General features: G+C 43.1%; 2 protein-coding genes across 4 annotated transcripts in view; one reads left to right on the top strand and one right to left on the bottom strand.

Annotated features, from left to right (window-relative positions):
* Positions 1-9,169, bottom strand: part of LOC119171829 (dipeptidyl peptidase 9) — a 51,169-nt gene extending 42,000 nt beyond the window's left edge. For 2 of the 3 annotated variants that reach the window (XM_037422682.2, XM_037422684.2), the window contains exons 1-3: positions 8,944-9,169; positions 6,476-6,770; positions 5,583-5,835 (exon numbers count right to left, since the gene is read on the bottom strand). In XM_037422682.2, the coding sequence (XP_037278579.2) occupies positions 5,583-5,835; positions 6,476-6,765 (543 nt within the window). In that variant the 5' untranslated portion in view covers positions 6,766-6,770; positions 8,944-9,169. The remainder of the gene's footprint in view (positions 1-5,582; positions 5,836-6,475; positions 6,771-8,943) is intronic. The other variant, XM_037422683.2, reaches the window with a different exon arrangement.
* Positions 9,170-9,420: 251 nt separating this feature from the next.
* On the top strand, positions 9,421-19,513 carry YL-1 (Vacuolar protein sorting-associated protein YL-1). Its single transcript, XM_037422681.2, has 5 exons — positions 9,421-9,564; positions 10,119-10,269; positions 13,230-13,433; positions 16,430-16,620; positions 18,942-19,513. Exons 2-5 carry the CDS (start codon positions 10,162-10,164, stop codon positions 19,510-19,512), a joined length of 1,074 nt encoding a protein of 357 aa, XP_037278578.2. The 5' UTR covers positions 9,421-9,564; positions 10,119-10,161; the 3' UTR covers position 19,513.
* The last annotated feature ends 977 nt before the right edge of the window (positions 19,514-20,490 follow it).

Genomic DNA, 20,490 nt, shown 5'->3' with positions numbered 1-20,490 from the left:
GTAGGGATACATATTTCAGACAAGAATACTGCTATTAAACACAACAAAAAGTTTAAAACAACTGTTTTATGCCAGTATCCATTAACAAGAGACTCATGCCATTTCATAATACAACCAATGTTAGTAAAGGGCACAAATATAGGTAAAAAACTCAGTCAGGAGTAACTAGCTGACACCTGATTGAAGAATCAAACTTCTGATGCCATGGCTCTCGAGCACTGAGGCTGAGTACACTGACTACTATGCCTTGAATTCAAGCAAGTCTCTTAAAATAAATGTGTTTTTCATGCTTCATGTTTATATGCTCAATGTATGTGCTATGTTATGTATATATAAAGTGTTTACGTATATGACCACATGTATAATATGCTTTAGGTTATATGTTTCAAGTGCTTGACATGGATACTACCATTAACTTATTGCAGTGCAGCAAACTACGATATCAACCCAACGAACATCAAAGCACTGTGAAAGTGTCTCGGTGGGTACATGCTCCAATGCAGCCCGGAGCACCTGCTTCCTTAGCAACTGTTTCATGATGGATTTCCTTTGTCATTGAATCAGCCTGCAACCTCTCATAGCCTCTGAAGCAAAGTTCCAGCAGCATTTTTTTTTTTACAAACTGTCTACCATTTACTTGCAGTGGCACAAACTAGAAACAGACGCACTGCAAAAAAGCAGCAACCTCAATGAGCCAATCTTGTTAAAGTAACTGCATAGAGCCAGCTAAATACAATTTAGCAGGACGCGCAAGGGTTTCATGCATTTGATCGGTGAGAGAAGAAAAAAAAAAAGACTGCTGAATAGAGATGCCACCAGTCCAACCACACTAATCAATGAGCCAGCAGTAAAGCAAAACAAAACAATACATCACTTTCTGGCCAAAGCCCAGAAAGTCCATTTTTCATAGCAAATAATGATCAATTTACGGCTATGTTCTAACAAGTTCTGATCCCTTTCCATGCACAGGTGATGAAAAGGCAAAGTTATTCCATCGCACTGATCTGGTTCGTTGCGCTGCGCTTGCGTGTACCCCGGTATGTTTGATGAACAATCTGCAGGTGTTAATGCGCGGGCATAGTGTTTTTCAAAACGACCGATTGCCAAGGACACCAAAATGAGAATGCAAAGTGACTCGGCAATCTCGTTGCAATGTTCCCATTCCCTTCATTAATTGTTAGCACTCAATGGCATGCAAACCTGAAAAGCATGGCCTTCAGATTTGCAACCTCGTAACGTATTTTTAGTGTTCTCAGTTTTATAACACATGTCTTGAAGTCTACGCTCTTTCTAGCTTTTCGCATCAAGGCAGCTGAAAGCAGCGGCTGCCAGCTACAAAGTCACAAGTGACATTGATATCGCCAACATGTCGATGGTGGGAACTGGGCGTTATCTTTTGCGCCTTGTGGACATGTGTACTTCTCGCCTCGTTCCGATAAATCCTCGTTCGGGAGTTGAACAGAACGTTGACTGGCACGTAGCGATAAAAATCATTACTGACGCTTGGAGTGACGTCAAGTAAAGCACCCTCGTGAACTTTTCTTACGGGCCAGTTGACGACTTCAGGTGCGTCATGTCCACTTACAATGGCGTACAGTGCCACAGTGAATTCTGCTATGTATCAGCATTTCAGACACCATCTTGGACAATAGTGAGCGACTTCATCGGTGCAGATGACGACGTAGCTGTTTCTGACTGCATCGATGCTGAGATCATGGCTGCTGTTGCCGCGTAAGTGTACCCTCGGTTATGAATATGTAAAAGCCTTCGCTGCCGCCGCTAACCAACCTTTTGCCGCACTAGAAAGCTTGCATCGGTGTTCTGCGTCAATCAACACTGTTGTGGCGGAAGGAGCTGAGTTCACTTATATGAAAAGCTTCAGTGAGATTGAGGATGACTGGAACTAGATGGCGTGCAAGAAGCAAGACAACTTTATGGACAATTTTGGTGCGAAATAAAGTGCGGTAACTTGCAGTTCACACCTTGTTCTTCATTATACAGTGAGCGAATCATCACTTCAGTGCTTGTAACGATTTGCGAGGCCTGAAATGCTTTAATTTAGGCCTGAAATACACATATTTTATATTTTTAATTATCAATATATGCCCCTCGAGTTCAATATATCTGGGATCGACTGTACTGCCAGATCGCCACTGCCGCACAGTCATGCTGCAGCCCGTCCCACACACAACAGACGGTGGAAAGGTGTGTGGTAAATCACAGACAATTACATACGCTGCACGGCTACTCAAACTAACAACTCACAAACTCCGGTTGAAAGCTTTTCAAGGCTCCCTGGAAGCGCTCATCTGGATGTAACCGACTCGCTGGCGAGAATTTTTGGCTTTGAGATACTGAGGATACTGGAGGGCAATGCGTTTACACTTAATGTTGTTGGTCCAGTCTTCATCAGTCATTCGAGCTTGGTAGCACCAATTGTGCTAACGTTCCTGCTGCCACTGGCACTCTGTACGAGTGTGCAGCATGAACCCACCATCAGTCAGAAGCAGCACAAAATCCATGCGCAGGTGGTGCAATGCATGAGATGACGTGAGCGTGCCACGTGGGCGGTGTGCTTCTGTCAACATGTCGGACACATGATTTGAAATCATCTTATGATGTTCAATATACGTGTTGGTATGTGCTATAAAATGACGTTTCTGCAGTAATGCCTCCTTTCCTTATGTTTCAATTATGCACTTTTATGTTTAATTACATACCTTGTCATTATTATATCTGTTACTTGTTTTTATAAGCACTGTGAAATGATAGGTGTTTCAGTAGTGATGGTTCCTTTTCTTTTGTGTCAATAAGGCACAATGTTGTTTAATATTATATTAAGCTTGTGTAATAGCCCATCAAGGGCTCACAGTATCTATACACTCAAACCTTGCATCTTACAAAAAAATAAGTTATACCCGAAAGTTCATTTTAAGAGTACAGTATACTCTCAGTAAATGGAACCTGAAGGAATAGGAAAAATATGTTCCATTTAACAGGAGTTCCATTTACTGAGAGGTGAACATGGGTGCAGAATAGAAGCCCGAAACCAAGCATTGCAGAAGGAATAGTTCAGTTTAAGCAGTAGTTTTGTTTAACATATTTCCGTTTACTGAGAGTCTACTGTATATTCCTAACATTATATCTATTGCAAGAGTATTCTTCATTTACTTCATTAAACCAATACTTAGTTATATCCGGGTTGGTTATATATAGGTTATATATAGGTACATCAATAAATAACATTTTCTTCTAAACCATAGCCATAGAACTCTTTGCTGTAATAATGCCTAACCATTGGAGTACAAAACCAAAACCATGCTGGTAGCATTGGCAACACCTTCCCATCGGGGGGATTGGTGAAAAGTTTAGGCTTGTGCGAATAGTGAATTTTAGGTTCGAAGCGAATTCGAAGTGAATAGTGATTTCGATTGAATAATTTTGATTCGAATTTGAATAGTATGTATGACATATAAAAAAAAAGAATATCATGACCTAACTAACCTGCACAATATTTCTTTTGAATTGAAATAGGGGCTCTATGCAAATGCCATTTTTTTTTTTTGTTCAAAGGAAGTCGAAACAACCTTGAGTAGTAGTTTCAGTTGAATGCGAGTGATAACCTGTAAGATACTTAGAAGTTTTAAAATTTATTATACTTGGAGCATATATGCCATCATAATAAGCTTAATAACATGAAGAATTGATTTGAGGGTAACATGTTCCTTTAAATGGGCCCTGCAATACTTTTTCAAGTAGCCACGGAGTCAGTAAACGTGCTTCTTGCCTCACAAAGTTACCGCCACAAATTTTCTAGAATCAGTCCAGTAGAGCGGAGTTCCAAAGATTTGTCGCACGCTGCAATTGCATTTTCTCTTGTCATTCCGATGAAATAGCTGGAAGTTTAGCAGAGAGGAATGGCACGGTGAATAAAAATACGTCACACGCACCTCGTGACCTTGAGCACCTCTCTTTTTTTTCTTCGAATACGCGACTTTTCGGTGCGATCGCGCACGTACTCGCGGACAAGCGGCGAGCTCCCACCGCGGCCCCGGTAACGACGAGCGCGCCATGCTTAAATCAGCCAATGGCTGTGACCAGAGCGGTATATTCCTTCCTGGCTGTCACAAGTGATCTTTGAGCTTGTAGTGCCATTTGCCGAGGGAAGAAAGCAATTTTTAGCTTTGAAAATTTATTGTGAATAAGAGGCCGCGTGCTGCACTATATAATTTGCCTCGCGTGCTTTAGGTAGCCTCGACTACCGATCGGCAGCATTTTCTGACCATGTTGAGCAAGTGTTGCAGGGCCCCTTTAAATTTGAAGGGGGGCTTCGCGACACAGCAAATTTCTTTTGGACAAGTGATTTCACGGCTTAGCACTCCTACATTGCAGTGAAACCACCTTTACAGGCAGTGACATGCATATTAAATTTTTATTTGTTCATTACGAATACTTCGAAAATATTTGATAATTAAAATTCAAATCAAAGCGAATTCGAATACTCAGCTATTCGTTGCTATATTTGAAGCATTCAAATATAGCGGCACCCATATATATATAGTCACTGCCATAAAAAAATGGCAGTGGAGTACAGTGTGAATTCATGCAGGACCTGTGTGCATAATATTTGTTCACAATTGGAGCAAGCGGCATTGCACAGTTTTCACTATGAAAGTGCACATCAAAGCAAAACTATATTGTGTGCCGAGGATAGCTGCACTGTAACTTTTGTGCATGCATGAGAACTGTGACAGTAAGTAGAGCAAACACAGAGGCCTACAGCTGCATGTAGACCAGAAGTTTCTAGGGACCAGAAATGTGAACGTATCTGAACCTTCATGACAAGCTTGTGAAATTTTTCAGGCAACTTCATGTATACCAGGCTAGCCGTGGCCCTTGAAGTAAAGGTGAATCGGTATGCAATCAACACACATTCTGCTTCAGAATCAGAAAAGAAACGGTACTGCTAGGAAACTAAACATTTCATTTTTCGAGGGCAAATGGCACTTGTCTGTCTGTCTCTCTTTTTTTGTTTGTCGAAATAGTGGCGTGTTATTTTCTTTTTAATAACCAGGTGCAATTTTATTACAAATTCATTGTGCGAATGTTACATTTTTGTAAATACAATACTTGGTAACATGATTTTTTAGCCAATTAAAGCCAAATACTTTTTTTTTTTGCCACTTGCTGCCCTGTAATCTGTATTCACTCTTTTAGTGTTTTCAAGTAAGTATTTGAATGCACTTAGCACATTTGTATGTCATCTTTTGGTGGCCCTTTCGATAAGTTGAACTTTTGATAGGATGAACAAGTTTGCGCTGTCCCTAATAGCACAGGCATGTGCACAGGGTTGGCGAGGGGGAGAGGGGGAGCGGGCACTAAGCCAGCCCCACAAATTGACATAATAGGAAGGAGGGGCATTGCTTGCCTACCATATAGTATGCCGCAAGGGCAGAGACTTAAGGTACACAGATGTCTCTATATTTCGTACATCCTATACGGAACACACGATTCTACTTTTCTTTTAGTTCTCAAAACGGAAGTATTCTGGTTTTCAGAACAGTCACAAACACGGACTGTACCTGGGGCATGTCATCACAAAAAAAGAGAGAGCCACCCGCAGGGAAGACGAAACGACCATTCTGGTGGTCGAAAGCTGTGATGCCCCAAGCCATGAGGCGACGACGCTCCCACTGAAGCTGCTCCTCCCGCGACAGCCGACCGGGCGGGTGGCATCTGTGGAACTTGGGGTCCAGCAAAGGGCGCCACTGGAGCACGGGAGCAGCTGCCGAGCTTCGTGCTGCACCAGCTCCTGTTTCACCCTCACTGCCACTGCTGGCCACCATGTGCAAAGAGACAAGGCAACTTTAACAAATTGACAGGCATTCATCTTTGGTTGAACCAGCAAGACGAAGAAAAAGAAAGAGGAGCACAGAACAGGTGCAGACTCACAACTAAGCTGTATTAGGAACAAAGTTCAGTTGCGAGTCAGCACCTGTTTCGTGCTCCACCTTCTTCGTCTTCGTCCCATGCATGCTACTTCAACCAAAGACAAAAACAACTTTATTCAACCAAAGATGAAGTGTTAGCAAAACTAACCGAACCAAGGCAAAAAGGCTTAAGACCACCCAGTGTGGTGCAAAGTATGTGCAATGTATGCCGATTGAGTCTTTAAAGCTGTTGCTGTAAAAGTGCATGCCGATAAGAGTTTAGCAAGCGAGGGAGGCCCATATACTTAAACAATATTTTGTATTTTTTCCAGCCATAAGCAAAAAAGCCATAGTAAGATGACTTGTGCAATACACCATAACAACACAAACGATTCTCAGCTATCAAATAATGCACCCAAAGTTCAGGATAGCTCGAGGCCAAGCTTTCTTGTCACACAATTACTCCCTATATCAGATGACTGTTGAGCTAGTTGGTCGAGCAGACAAAGCCTTCAGCGGCATCGATCTGCCTACTTGGTTCTCACCTAGCCAAGCCAGTGGCCTCGGCGCTGCTGCCTTGAGCTTGAAGTGGAGGCAGATCAACGTAGTGAATGCTGCTTTCTCGACCTTCAGTCAGAGGGCTGAGGAAGTACAGCCGGCCCTTGCCAAAGGCGACGTTGCTGGGCAAACGCGATGCGAGGCCATACAAGCGGCAGCGCGTCTGTCGCACAGCCTGCCGCAGCTGTTGCCAGCTGCGCTTGGCGACACCCGGCGCCAAATCTGCTACGGCATATGGCTCGGGCGAGCCGCCCACTTCTACCGCCAGGCCCTCCATGGGCCCTAGACACCAAAGAAGATGCAAAAAAGTTATGTAGTATTTCTGCTTCGTGTAAGCATGAATCTATGCCAGCCAAACTTAACAATGTTCTAACGATCATTTTGGGAAGCACTCTCAAAAAGTAAAGAGAGAAGGAATGTACTGACACTTGGTTGCACATGTGATCGCAGCATGCAGTTACGAGCCCCGCTCCCAGGACATTTCAGTAAGTAGTAAGAGATGTCCTACTCGGTTCACGAATCTGTGTCAGCATGTCTTCGACAGGACAACATTTTTCTGAAAATGATTTCATGCTGAGCGCTTTTTGGCCTGTGGTCTTATGTTACCTTTTTAGGCGTTTTCATGATGCATCATGGTACTGGCACGACAAAGCGTATATATTTTGGTGGGCATTTTTCACAACAAATAGTTGTCATCAGCACCTGCCCTTGACTGCCTTTTTTCGTTCAGCCTTCATTTGCGCTAATTTCACTTTACTTAAAAAAGAAGGGCTTAACATGCTTTAGCCTTCACGAACATGATCCAACACATGGGCATAAAATTTGTAATTTACCTTTGTACAAGAGCGACGGTTTTGAGGCATCGAAAAAGACATACTTTGTTTCCTTGGCATGCAGTGTCAACACTCTCCACACACTGGAACTAGGAAAGATGTAGAAGATAGATGTAGAAAGATGCAGAGATATCTTTTAGTCCAATTGTAAAGGTTTTGTAACTCCGAATTTGCAAGCCTGTTTCATCCCAATGCACTATATCATGACGAGTCAACACAGTTTCTTTAAGGTTTGCAAACTCTGCACCCTGTACAAGGCCATAATTGCTAATGAAGTTTGTGTATGTCGATTCACTCACTGTTATTTACATGCAACCATACCCTACTGACTACAGAAAACATAACTGCTATTAGTATGTCACAAGCTGCAGTTCCCATGTGAGTTATTTACATGAATCTGTGGAGACACGTCAATATGAAGCCATCTCCTCAATATTGAAACTGAAAGTGCTTTTTAAGCTAGCAGTAAAATACGCTATATGCATTCTGAGGCACCATAATGGTCTTTCACAGATTGTCAACACTGGTGTTTTTGTTCGGAGTAAAAATGCGAAAATTTTCAACATTTCCACCAGTAACCAAAACATCAACTATATCTACTGCTGCAACTAAAGCGGGAGGCAGTTAAGTCTGCAAAAATTCATTAAAAAGCACTACGCCACATACACCAATGAGAACAGCTTGCAGAACGCTCGATTTCTAAGATTGCGCAGATTGGAGGCCTGTGAAAACGTGATATAGTGACTATGCAAAGTCATATTAAAGAGGCAGTGAGAGCTGCACTGTCAATCCCAAAGTGAAAGCGATGCATGTGGTACTTCCTGTACAAGCAAAGCAAATGTGGCCAAAGCAGATACTATTACGGAGCAAGGTTTGTACAACACGATGCCAAGGTTTAACAAGTGAAACATTTATTGTCAGTTGTTTAATGGCGGCCGCAAATAAGCTCGTACGCAAACATATGCTAATTGCCAGACATTACCTTAACGAACATGCAGAAAGGAAAGTCGCAAACAACCTACAGGAGTGTGCGAGAATGAAAATATGGTCTGCAAAGGCATATTAGTGCACAAATGCTCGCTCATTGATGCTTCCCAACACCTCATGAACCCACACCAGGAACCTAACAGCCACTTGCACGCAAATAGGAAACACGCGATTGAGGTTACTAACTTATCGTGTAAGTTTGGCAGCCGTCTTTCCTTTCGATCGGTTGGCGCATCCGCTAATCAACTCTCCAATAACCCGGGCACTCTAATGCACGGCACTAGCGCAGATAAGCAATGTGAAGCATCACAAAGCTCGGTTGTTTTTAGTTTTCACAATCAACCCTCCAATGCGACTGTGCTGTCAGAAAACTACGCACACAAATTTATAACCGACGGTAAACGGCCTGTCTGTACCCCCAAGTTAGGGGCAGCCGTAGGTTTTCCACAGCTCTGCCAGCATGAGGAATAGTGCGATACCGTTTGCCCACCTGATAACACAGCTGTACACAGTTACAACTCCTTAATTGGCATGTCGCCAAACCTGCGAGCACCCGACTAAAGCAACTGGCAGTTGCAGTGATAAAGCGCATTCAGGGGAATGCTCTCATACGTTGATTTTTTCTTTGCACTTACCGGGCTTTCCTCGAGCTGATATGGTTTCACCTAGCAGTCCACAAAGGGATACCTAGTGTCTGCGTGCATCTCCTAGCATTGCATCGCTGCAAAATACGGGGTTTTCGCAGCTGATCCCGATCCTTAGCAAAAGCCCTCTGTCGGTACATGCGCCCTACTGGTGCATGCCGCACGCGCAATGGCAGCGTCCTCTTCCAAAGCAATCAGTGAGATGGCCGCGTGGCACGCGTTGCACCCGCACCAGGCGCCGGCTCAAAAAAACATCCAGCGCACGGTATTTTGGAACACCGGACCCATTCTTCGACTGGTTCTATCTCTACTGTCAGTGCTGACGGCGCCATTGAACGCGACCATCATAGTTGTCCACAGCCTCAGGGCAGCGCAATGTAGTACAGCTAGCCTTAGCCACGACCGCAACCCACGCAAGCCGTGCCGTTTTTGTAAGGAGGCAATCCAAGCCAAAGCTATAGTCGACGACTCCACGTAAAGTGTGCATGGTGTGAAGTGCGGTGTTTATGTAGCTCAAATTGTTGTTCCATGTGTGCGTGAAGTGATTCTAAGTCGTCTCATTCAGCCACCCAAATGTAGTGAAACAAGTAGTATTTATGAAAAATGTGAACGGTACGAACGCGTCCTTATTTTACCGTTTTTGTCAGCGTTAATTTTTGGTGTAGAAAGCCACATTCGTAAAACGGCAGTTGCTACCTGTATTTTATATTTACTGAAGGTTTATTGGCTTCTTTCAGTATAAGCAACTAGTTACACGTCACTCAGTTTAATTCTGTCGTTGCAGTGTTGAGCGCGTAAGTTTATCATGACGGTGCTAATAAGCGGCACACACAAACACTTTTGTGTGGTGCTCCTTGTCTTCATCTCAATAAGTTTCTGCGCTAACCGCTGTAAAAATACGTCGCACAAACATGGCCTGAAATGTACCCTTGATTCTGTAACCCGTTTGACCAGTTGCTGATGCTGAGAGATGGTAGCGGCATATCGTGGTCGTTTGTGCGAAAATGACCGTTTCTTTTACATGCCTCTTCTGAAAGCGAGCGGACGAAAAAATGAAAACGGGACATCTCAGTTAGCCTGCTTTAAATGAGCTAAAGTGCTTTGTGTGTTCACCTGATAAACCTCTAATGTGCTGTGCATATTAATTGTTTTGGTCTCTATGGCAGATAAACTTCCAGAAGCAAGTGAGCGAATTCGGTGGCTTCTATTATGGCAGCTTCTAGAGAGCGCCGTGCCAATGCCGGCAACAAGTTGGCCCAGCTGCTTAATGATGAAGAAGAGGACGACTTCTATAAGACCACCTATGGAGGCTTCAATGTAATGGCTGAACTGCTCAGATTTTTCGTCAAACTTGCCAATATATAAGATTTCTGACTTTTTTTTGTAATCTGGCGAACATGTGTTCTGTTTCTTGGTTCTTTAACAGTCTCTTCTGTGTAGCACAGCAAATTGTGAGCGAAAGTGTCGCATGAGGTGATGGATAAGTCCTCCTGTCGGTATCTTCCGTTGTGCTAGGGCAGGGCTACTGCGATGTTTGCTTTTATAAATACTGTGTAGTTTAAAAACAGCAGCAAACAAAATCTTGTTTAGTGTGTAAAGCATAGTAGCTTTCAATTGAGTGGCTTATGCTGCAGTTATTTGCTCCTGTTGTTGACTCTTGCATAATTGGTTTAGCTTGCCCTGGGAGATAAAGCTCTTGCAAGCAGCAGCGTTTCTGGTCGAAAGCATCTTTTGCCTAACGATTTTTGGATTTGCATGCGAATTAAGCGTACAGTCAACCACAAAAGATTATAAACCATGCGAGCACTTGCGAAAAGCCTCTTTGCGACATTTCCGCTAGGTCAACAATGATTGATAGGAACACAGTGCCCGAGTTCCATCCTCCGTTAATTGATAGTCTGTCTGTTTTTTTTTTAATCGAATATTTTTTATCTTAAACTTTTTAACCTGACGTACTACTCTTTGGCAGCTGCGGCGCGGCTACTTGCCTCCGTCTCGAAAGCAGTCAACATGCATAACTGTTATCAGTCATAATCTCTCTTGCAAAGTGATATCTGCAAAGTGATTGCAAGGCTGGGCTGGTCTCTCATGTTATTGCCTTGAAGGGCGAGGGGCATTGCAATCTTTGCTGCTGGTTCCATATCACTAGTGGCTGGTTGTTTTGCTTGCCACTAGGTGGCACAAAGAAGGGCTATGATTGCGCTGACTCCCGCTTAAACGTGTTGCCAGTAGCTGCCAGAGTGGGCACGCTCATGTTCTCTTCTACAAAAATTTATACTGTACATTCAAAAAAGCACTATAACCTGAAGCAATGACTTAGTTTGGCCCAGCCAGCCATAAAGTTTCCTAAATATACACTAGAGGGAACCATGGCACTAGTATCCATGGGAACTGCAGCGCATGGCGCTTCAGCGAGCATGGGAATTATGGGTAGTACATGAATTTGCCTAGTCCTCGTACTTTACATTCCTTCTGACTTCGTGTGGCTTGAAGCTGCTTTGTTATGAAACAAAAAATATTGGCAGCATATCCACGCAGTGAATGATGGAGAGTGGGGCGAAGCATTCGACCGTCCATTCGTTCTTGCTTCCGTCCGTCCATGTGTCCGTCTGTGTGACTGTCCATGCGTCCATCTGCCCCCGTCCGTGCATCCGTCCCTGCGTTCGTCCATGTATTCGCCGCTGCGTCCGTTCATTATTCCATCCATGATTCTGTCTGTGTGTCTGTTCGTCCATCTATTCAACACTCCAAGTACCACCGTCTTGCATCTTTTCATCATATATTCCCCATTTAGAAGCACCGCCATCTAGCAGACATTCCAAGGACTAAACGAGAGGAGGCACACGCACACTTTATTATGGCTTGCGCTCCGGGTCTACTTCCCACCTTGAGTTCATGGTATATACTACTTCACTGTGTTCATGGCACTGCGGCCAGACGCTCGCTAAACCTTTCTAAAACCAAGGAGGTTACGCCCAGCGAGTATAACGTAGCAACCTTTTCCTGTCAGATAGTGCTCAATGTACATGCCAATGGCTGCTAGTGGGAAATGCGAGAAAGGAGAATACAACGTTTACTTTCTTACAGCTTGCGCTTCGTATATGCTTCCCACCTTTAACCACCTCGAGTTCATTCATGGTGTATACTAGTTCATTGTATTCATGGCACTGCGGCTCAACTCTCGCTAAACCTTTCTAAAACTAAGAAGGTTACACCCAGCGAGTATAGCGTAGCAACCCTTTCTTGTCAAATAGTGCTCAATGTACATGCTTATGGGGATCACAGCGTGTGCGTTAACTAAAAGCCGAATGCTCCTGTCTCTCATTCCCCACTAGCAGCCATTAGCATGTACATTGAGCACTATTTTTTATTGTTCAACAACGCACAGAAGAAATCTCTCACCGACGCCACCTTGGAGGTCAAAATGTTATACTTGTTATATACTACAACGCCAACGAGGGACGAATGGGTGCCGTTATAAGGAGCTTCGCCCCTAAAATCAGCTAATGTTCTGTAGTTGCGCTTCACCACCATAATCGTTTAGTCTTACCACTTCAAATCAGGTCACGAAGTTCAAAAGTGTTCGTTTTTTGCCTTCCAAGCAAAACCAAAACACAGCAATAAACGAAGCCACAAGTGCGATTTGCTGCCCGCATGTACGAAAACTAGGCATATCCATGTCATACCCATAATTCTCTTGGTCGCTGAATGATCGCAGTGCCAGAGTCCCCTCTAGTTAACTTCAGGAAACTCTATGCAGCCAGCAAGATATACCATCAGACATAAATTCACACAAAGAACTGCTGTGAAATTTATTTTACTGGCTTTCAGTGTTGTTTTGTCAGCCTGATCAAGTGGAGTCGTGGCTTCAAGGGGATATTTAAAAACAGGGGCTCTTGTGGTACAACTTGTGTCTAAGTGGCTTGTGTATGGTGTGGCCAATGTCATTTTAGGGCATTGTCTGCATGGTGTCCCACTGAGGATTAGATTGCATGGAAGCACAACTTTTTGGCTGCACTGATCATCCAATATTGTGGCTGTTGTGATGTTGCCAATGCATGGCAGCGGCTGAGTTTTACAAGGTTCCGCTTAGACTGCATTCTCTGAAACTTTTTAAGGGATATGTTGAGCAGAAAGTTAGTTCACCAATCTTGTATTAATTAACATTTTTATTATTTTATCTTAGTGCAAAACTATCGCTCAAAATGGCAGTGATATCATAGGAAGTTTCTTATATATTGCTACGCCGACTCTATAGACTTTTTTGCACCTTCCAGGATGAAGAAGACGACAAGGAATACGAAACCGAGAATGATGAAAGTGATGTGGTAGATTCCGATTTCGATATTGATGAACGAGATGAGCCAATATCTGATCAGGATGATGATGAAGAAGGCGGCAAACGTAAGAGGCGAGTGGTCACCAAGGCGTACGTGGAGCCTCTACCAGAAAAAAAGCGAAAACGGTCTGTGGAAAAAAAGGTACCTTTCTCAAAATGTTTCGAGTCCCGCCTATGTCTACCATTGTTTTCTTGGGGGGTTGTATTTCTGGCACCAAGTTTACTGTTGATATCGCTGTGTTAAACATACAACTACTAGTCCAACATCTAGCAATACGAGGGCTTGTGTGAATATTCAGGCACTTCAAAATATTCAAACGAATATTACCACATTTGAACTTCCTTTGATTCGAATTTAAGTTACTGGAAATGTCGGGGCATTCCAAATGAACAAATAAGTGTGTATTAATCCGCATGTAGCACGCCTGCAAAGGTGGTTTCACTGCAATGGACGAATGCTTTATCGTGTGTACACCATTCCAGAGAAAATCTGCACTGCCGCAAAGTCACATCGAGGTTAAATGAACATTTTATCCTCACATTGATTCTTTCTTTTTTTTATTTAAGTTTAAAAGCATGTTATAACAGCTTTTATGATCTAAGTGTAGTAAATTTTAAGTGTAACACATTTCACTCATTGTCACTTGCATTCTAGTGAAAGTCAAATCCTGCTACTATTCAAAGTTGTTTCCACTTTTCTTCAACAAAAAAAAAACGCATTTGCACGAACCTTGTTTTAATTTTCTTTTAATTATTGTGCAGGGTAGTTGAGTCGTGACAAATCTGCTCATTTTTTTTTACAATATGGGATATACAGTACTATTCTAATTTGATTCAAAATTATTCAAACCTAATTGCTATTCGCTTTGTATCTAAAATTTACTTTGCGCACGAGCCTACTAGTAAACATCGGAGCAGGGAATTCTATGATTGTGTTGTTTCTGAAAAAAGTTAGCCTAACCATTGAAAGGCTGTCAAGGTGCCTCAAGCTGATATTCATTAATTCCTCTAAACATTCGTCCTTGCTATAGTACTAATTATCTGGCTATGTTCATTTTATTTTGTAGTAAATGTAACATTTGTTTCTGACTCTTTTAAGGAGTATCTTGAAAGTATGAATCTAGCCCTTGCACTAGAATTGCATGCCCACTTTTGGAGGGTGTCCTGTGATGGACAAGGGTGCTTAGGTAGCCTATTTGGCTCATAAACATTGTGACAAAACAGTGCAGACAATGAGATGAAGAACATAAGGCACGTAGTGGTGACTGTAAATTTAATTCCTTATAGAAAAGGTAGAAAATATATAGGCAGAGGAACAAAAATCGACAAGTGGCACAAACGCTATCAAGTGACTTGGCCAGCCGACATTACTATAAACTCGTATAAGGGTTTATACGATGTGTGCAAAAGCAGATTTCATAAAAATGTAAATATGAGCAAAAAATGGCAAAAAATAACAATGATGTGGCAGTCGGTGCAATGCTAATTAAAACTGGCCAATCATAAATCAACAAAAAACAGGGTTTAACAAAAAAGGTTTAAGTGAATGACAAGTCTAGAAAATTGGAGCTATGACCTATAGAACGGAAGACAGAAGCACGTGACAACAAGCTTAGTGATCACAGTTGTTGCTCAAGGCAGTTAATTTCTTTTTTGAATAGTGCTAGGGCTAGCACTGTGTCCTGTATGTTGTTCATCCTGTTGTCTGCACTGTATTGCTAGAAAAAAAGAACATGTGATGTTTGCATATTCCAACATAGGTCGCACATATGGGAGATACACTGTTAGCATGACTAGAATTGTAGAAACTTTAACAAATAGTAAGCAGAACAGTTTTTTTTTTTTTTTTTTTTCGAGGCTGAGGAGATGATCTCAATTGATCACTTCCCAAAAGTACTACGCAGGAGAAAACACGGACGGGAAAAAGACAAGAACTGCACTTGTCCTTGTCTTTTTCCCGTCCGTGACCACGTAGTACTCCAAGATCGTGTATCACTAACTGGCCCAATTGTCCACCTTGATCACTTCTATTTTACATTTCTTGATATTATTATAGCTAAGTATTTTATTGCATCAACTATCGGAAATGGAGCGGAACCAATAGCATAAATGTTCAGGAAGTCATCTTCACTTTTATTTGTCACATGTAGAACAGAAGTTTTGCTTTTATTTTCATTCTTGAAGCAGTGCAACAATCACTGACAACTGCAGAAGTGCCTCTAAGTGCTTTGCGGTCTTCTGCCTTGTAAAATTGTACCTTTATAAATTAAGCAGTCATCATTAAAAAGTTGTGCCATTCTGGCTATACCATTGTTATGCCTAGTGTCATTTATATAAATACAAAATACGAGACTTACAGCAGAGGCTTTCGGGACTCCTAAAGTAACCTGCAATTTACCAACTTTGTAACCATTTACTTTCACATATTATGTTTGTCCTCTCAGTTATGTGCCTATTGATTGTGTAGTGGTGTAGTTAATGTAGACATGCACTCATTTTTGCATTAATTCAGAGTGCAGAACCTTGCTAAAGGCTTTTAAAAAATTCAGCTATATTGCAGAAATCTGGCATCTATTACTTAAATTGCCCCGACGCGTTGTTCTAGTGGCTAAGGTACTTAGCTGCTGACCCGCGGTTTGCGGGATCGAATCCGGGCTGTGGCGGCTGCATTTCCGATGGAGGCGGAAATGTTGTAGGCTCATGTGCTCAGATTTGGGTGCACATAAAGTAGTACCCCAGTGGTCGAAGTTTGCGGAGCCCTCCACTACGGCGTCTCGATGATTTTATTGATATGTGGGGTTTAACGTCCCAAAACCACTATATGATTATGAGAGACGCCGTAGTGGAGGGCTCCGGAAATTTCGACCACCTGGGGTTCATCAATGTGCACCCAAATCTGAGCACACGGGCCTACAACATTTCCGCCTCCATCAAAAATGCAGCCGCTGCAGCCGGGATTCGATCCTGCGACCTGCGGGTCAGCAGCCGAGTACCTTAGCCACTAGACCACCGCGGCGGGATGCACTACGGCGTCTCTTATAATCATATCGTGGTTTTCGGATGTTAAAACCCCACATATCAATCATCACTTAAATTGAATGTGCTGGCACAATTTTTTTTTTTTTTCGCCAACTGCAGCAGAAAGCGGAGAAACCAGCAAAACGACGTCGCATACAAAGCTCCATTGACAAAGAAGACAGCTCAGCGTTCAGTGCTGTTCTACCTGGTGAGCGTAAGTCGGTAAGGAGGTCCACCCAAGCAAAGAGCCAAGAAACAGAGCGGAGGCGGCAGGCTCATGAGGAGAAACGCAGGCAGCGGCATACCCGAAAGTAAGCACCCTCTGCTCTCGCTTTGTGTCATGCCCCAACTACACAGGGGTCAACATTTTGTTGTGGTGTGGCAGTTGTGCATAAGTTTACGACAAACATGTAGCCATGAGATTTTTTAATTTGGTGCTGTAATAGCAGATTTACACTCATTGGATACCCTCGCTCCACGTAGCTCTTTTCTTCGCTGCACTCTGTCAATTCGATTCTTCTCCTGGCGAAGTGGTTCTCAATGTTCTGGAACGGAGAGCATTGAGCTTGCATATATCTGCTGCTGAAAAACAGATTCTTGTTGCTGCCAACACGACTAGATGCGGATGCTGATGGGACGACTAAAACTAGTGAAGCTGAAAAGTTGAGGCAAAAGCACAGAAAGGTTGTTCTACATGGTCGCTCCCGCGGCTCTTCACACTCCTGCATTGGGCACTGTTGATTATGATGGCATTCTGAACTAGATGCATATGTTTTCTTGACATGTTGAAATACTGGATGAGATTTAAGTGCCTTTAATCTTAAGCAAAGCCTTTTGGAGGTATAAAGGGTTTAAAAGGCAAATATCTTGCCCTTACTTTTCTTCTTCTTTTTTTAGATGCAATGCATTGTTTGGGCCTGTTAGTCATAACATGACACAATATTCACTGCATTGTGTAACAAATGGTTAATTACAGGCCCCTCAATGCCTATCAGTCTCAGTTTCGGTTTGAGAGAGCTCCAAGAACGACAAGCCACCGGGTGCAACTTCACCACCTAGTGTGTGCAACACTGTACGACAATAGTGCACAGAACTGAGGCTCACTTCTATACAGTCCTCATTAAAGAGTCCTTTTGAACAAGAAACTGGATAGCAAAGGTGCCAAACACAGAACTTTCAATGCGTGCGCCACGGCTACAGACTTGAAGCAGCCGCTGACTTGCTGTCTGCTGGTGCAAACACGCCAGAAGAAAAATGGTGGCTATTACATCATCGTGCCTTGCATTGACCGCAGCGTGGCGACGTGAGGGAAGTAGGCGGTCACCGTGAGGTCACGTTTGAGGATGTCAGTACTGCAAGGTGTAGCATTAGAGCGCTCTATCACGCGTGCAAACTTCCGAATCCGTTTAAAATACTATCTGGAGCTGTATTTGCTGTTGATACTTCTCAGGTGATACGAATTTTCACGGGAATCAATCCAGCAGGCTATCTTGGCTGCAAAACTTTGTGTCAGTACCCCTTGAAGATACTCCTTTATGCAGGTGAATTACCATACCTCTTAAAGCCGGCCATTGGGAGCATTTTCAAACAAATAAAATTTTTAACATGAATTCAGAAAATATTAAGAGGGTACTGAATTAAAGCATTTAGTCAGTTTAGACTCAAATTATTCTTCCAGCACTCTATTGTCACAAATTTTATCATCATAGGCATTAATTAGACAAAGAAATAAAGGTCAAAGTTTCACGTTTGAATTTTGTGCCAAAACTTTGGCTTGTGGATGTCACAGTGACGTCAGCCCTCTTGCTTAATTTGGCCACATTGTTTGTAGATATTTTCTGATACTTGCTATATTAACCCTTTTCCTACCGAATGCATGCTGAGCCCATTCAAGTAGTTTCTACCACTCCTACAGAAGACAAGCTGGGCTCGTGCGAGCATGTGGGGGCACCGCAATTAAGCTACCCTGTTTCGTTTTACTGCGTTCTCTTAGGCTTTTACAGATCATGCAGTAAAATCATTTGTACAAATTTCTAGTGCTATGCTTCTGCTGCACAATATTACGTTTGTTAACCCTGACGTGATGCCTCAGTATGGTATTTTGCCAAAGCAGTTTCAAACATTGGCATGGCTCTGTGGTAGAATGCCTGACTGTCATGCAGAATACCTGGAAAAATAAGGATCATTACCTTTGAAGGCCCAGAAGTGGATACCTTTCTTTCTGTCTCCAGATTGTCAACAACTCTAACCTGTCTGTATGGCGCAGCATGATATTATATGTGGAATAGGTTCGAGCGCAAATCGACAACACGCAAGAAGAGAGGATCACTGTACGAGCGCTCCAGTGTGAGCGCTCGTACAGTCATTCTTTCTTCTTGCGTGTTGTCCATTTTATGATAATATATGTGTCTAGTATAGTAAGGATAGTATATGTGTCTATAAACTGATGAACTAGTTGTTTTGATTACTCTTAAATTACACTATTGCCAAAGTGATGCCACAGTAAACTAAGGTTTAAAATTAAAAAGTTCTCATAAAAACATTGTGAAGCAATTTTCAGCTATTGGTTGGGGCCGTCTTTGAGCATCGTAACTGAGAATTTATGCAATACACGCTTCTCCAAAATCTGCAGGTCTGGCGCAGAGCACTCCTGGCATCCGACTCAAGAGGAGCTGCTTGAGGAAGCCAAGCTGACAGAGCAGGAGAACCTGCGCTCTTTAGAGTCTTATCAAAGGCTCGAGCTGGAGAAGAAAAAAGCAAAGATTGTCAAGAACACAAATCGAGGACCCATGATACGTTACCACTCCATCTCTATGCCACTAATCGAAGAAGTGGAAATGGAAGGTCTTGTTGCCTCTACAGCTCGGTGTTCCCGCAATTTCATCACATTCCCTGATGAAGCCACCCTGAAAGAACATTTTCCAGGAGGCCGGCCGAAGGCAGCAAACCGCAGCGTGTGTCCCATCACGCGTCTGCCAGCACGCTATTTCGACCCAGTCACGCTGATCCCTTATGCCAACCTGCAGGCCTTCCGAGTGCTTCGGGAGGCATACTATGCACAGCTAGAGCAAAAAGGCGATGTTCGCCAGCCAGAAGTGGCAGCCTGGGTTGAATGGCGCAAACGTAATCGGGCCCAAAGAGCAGCACTTGCCAATGCAAATAAAGCTGCGGCGGCTGCCGCTGCTGCAGCTGCCGCAACATGAACATATGTTTTGTGCGAGTTCTTTTGTAAAAGCGTAGAATGGGGCAGCATAGGGGGTGAAGGAAAAAATTGGGGGGGGGGGGGGGGGGCCTTCAGCCTTTCGTGCCCTCCACTAGCTGCGCCCCTGCTCGTAGAACAGTTTCCGCCAGTACGTTATCCTTGGAAAAGTCGGTAAAACGTACTAACGGCCATGTTCAACACAAACATTTTTTGTGCTGCCTCAGCTACATGTATTTCTAGTACATTGGGCCCTTTTAATTGTTTTGTCAATCCTAGTGCTGTTATAGGTGTCTGTTTTTTTATTAGTCTCCTGTTTTTACACTGTTTTAAATTTCTGATACATTTGCATGATCTTACCCAGCTATTAAGCCTATCATCTGACACTGAATTGCTTCGTTCAAGAAGTGAACTACTATTAACATTTTCTTGCACTCAACTGGCTGCCATCATTTGGCTTTTTTTCTTGTGCTTGCAAGCTGAATCCACCTACATTGCACTAATCAAGTCATTGGGCTTCTTTGAATTCTTAGAATGAATATATTGTTTGATGTGGCAGCATGCACACACTACTACATGTACCACTATTGCGAAGTTGTCACAGAGGTGGATGAGCTGCTGTGGTTCACGTTTATGTGGTCCTGACACTGACCGTATTTGTAACAAAAGGATTTTTAAAATTGGGCTGATTGGTGCTGGTAGAAGATATTAAAGGGCCAGTAAACAGGCTGACTTTTTTTTTGCACCGCCATACAAGCTCGCCAATTCGCACAGTAGACCGCGGTGATCACATTTGCCTAACATAACAGCGCTGCGCGCCGCGCAGACCTTTCATTTCTAAAAACAGTCCCTCGCCTGAATAATCCACAAGTCGATCGTGTCACGTTGCCGAAGTAGGCAGAACAAGAGCAGAATCTCTACGATGGGCCACTCCTCATAGCAGAGAAAAGCGGCGAACGGTTGCGCGAAAATTTGAAGCTGG

Source organism: Rhipicephalus microplus, chromosome 4 (assembly GCF_043290135.1).
Source record: "Rhipicephalus microplus isolate Deutch F79 chromosome 4, USDA_Rmic, whole genome shotgun sequence".
Taxonomy (NCBI): Eukaryota; Metazoa; Arthropoda; class Arachnida; order Ixodida; family Ixodidae; genus Rhipicephalus; species Rhipicephalus microplus.
The sequence above is the reverse complement of the archived record's forward strand: the minus strand, read 5'-3'. Positions and strand labels throughout refer to the sequence as shown.

Excerpts from the sequence above, each read along its gene's own strand:
- YL-1 (XM_037422681.2), top strand. The coding sequence starts at position 10,162 with ATGGCAGCTTCTAGAGAGCGCCGTGCCAATGCCGGCAACAAGTTGGCC. Across the intron at positions 13,434-16,429 it reads AACGGTCTGTGGAAAAAAAG|CAGAAAGCGGAGAAACCAGC; the intron begins GTACCTTTCTCA and ends CGCCAACTGCAG. Across the intron at positions 16,621-18,941 it reads AGGCAGCGGCATACCCGAAA|GTCTGGCGCAGAGCACTCCT; the intron begins GTAAGCACCCTC and ends CAAAATCTGCAG.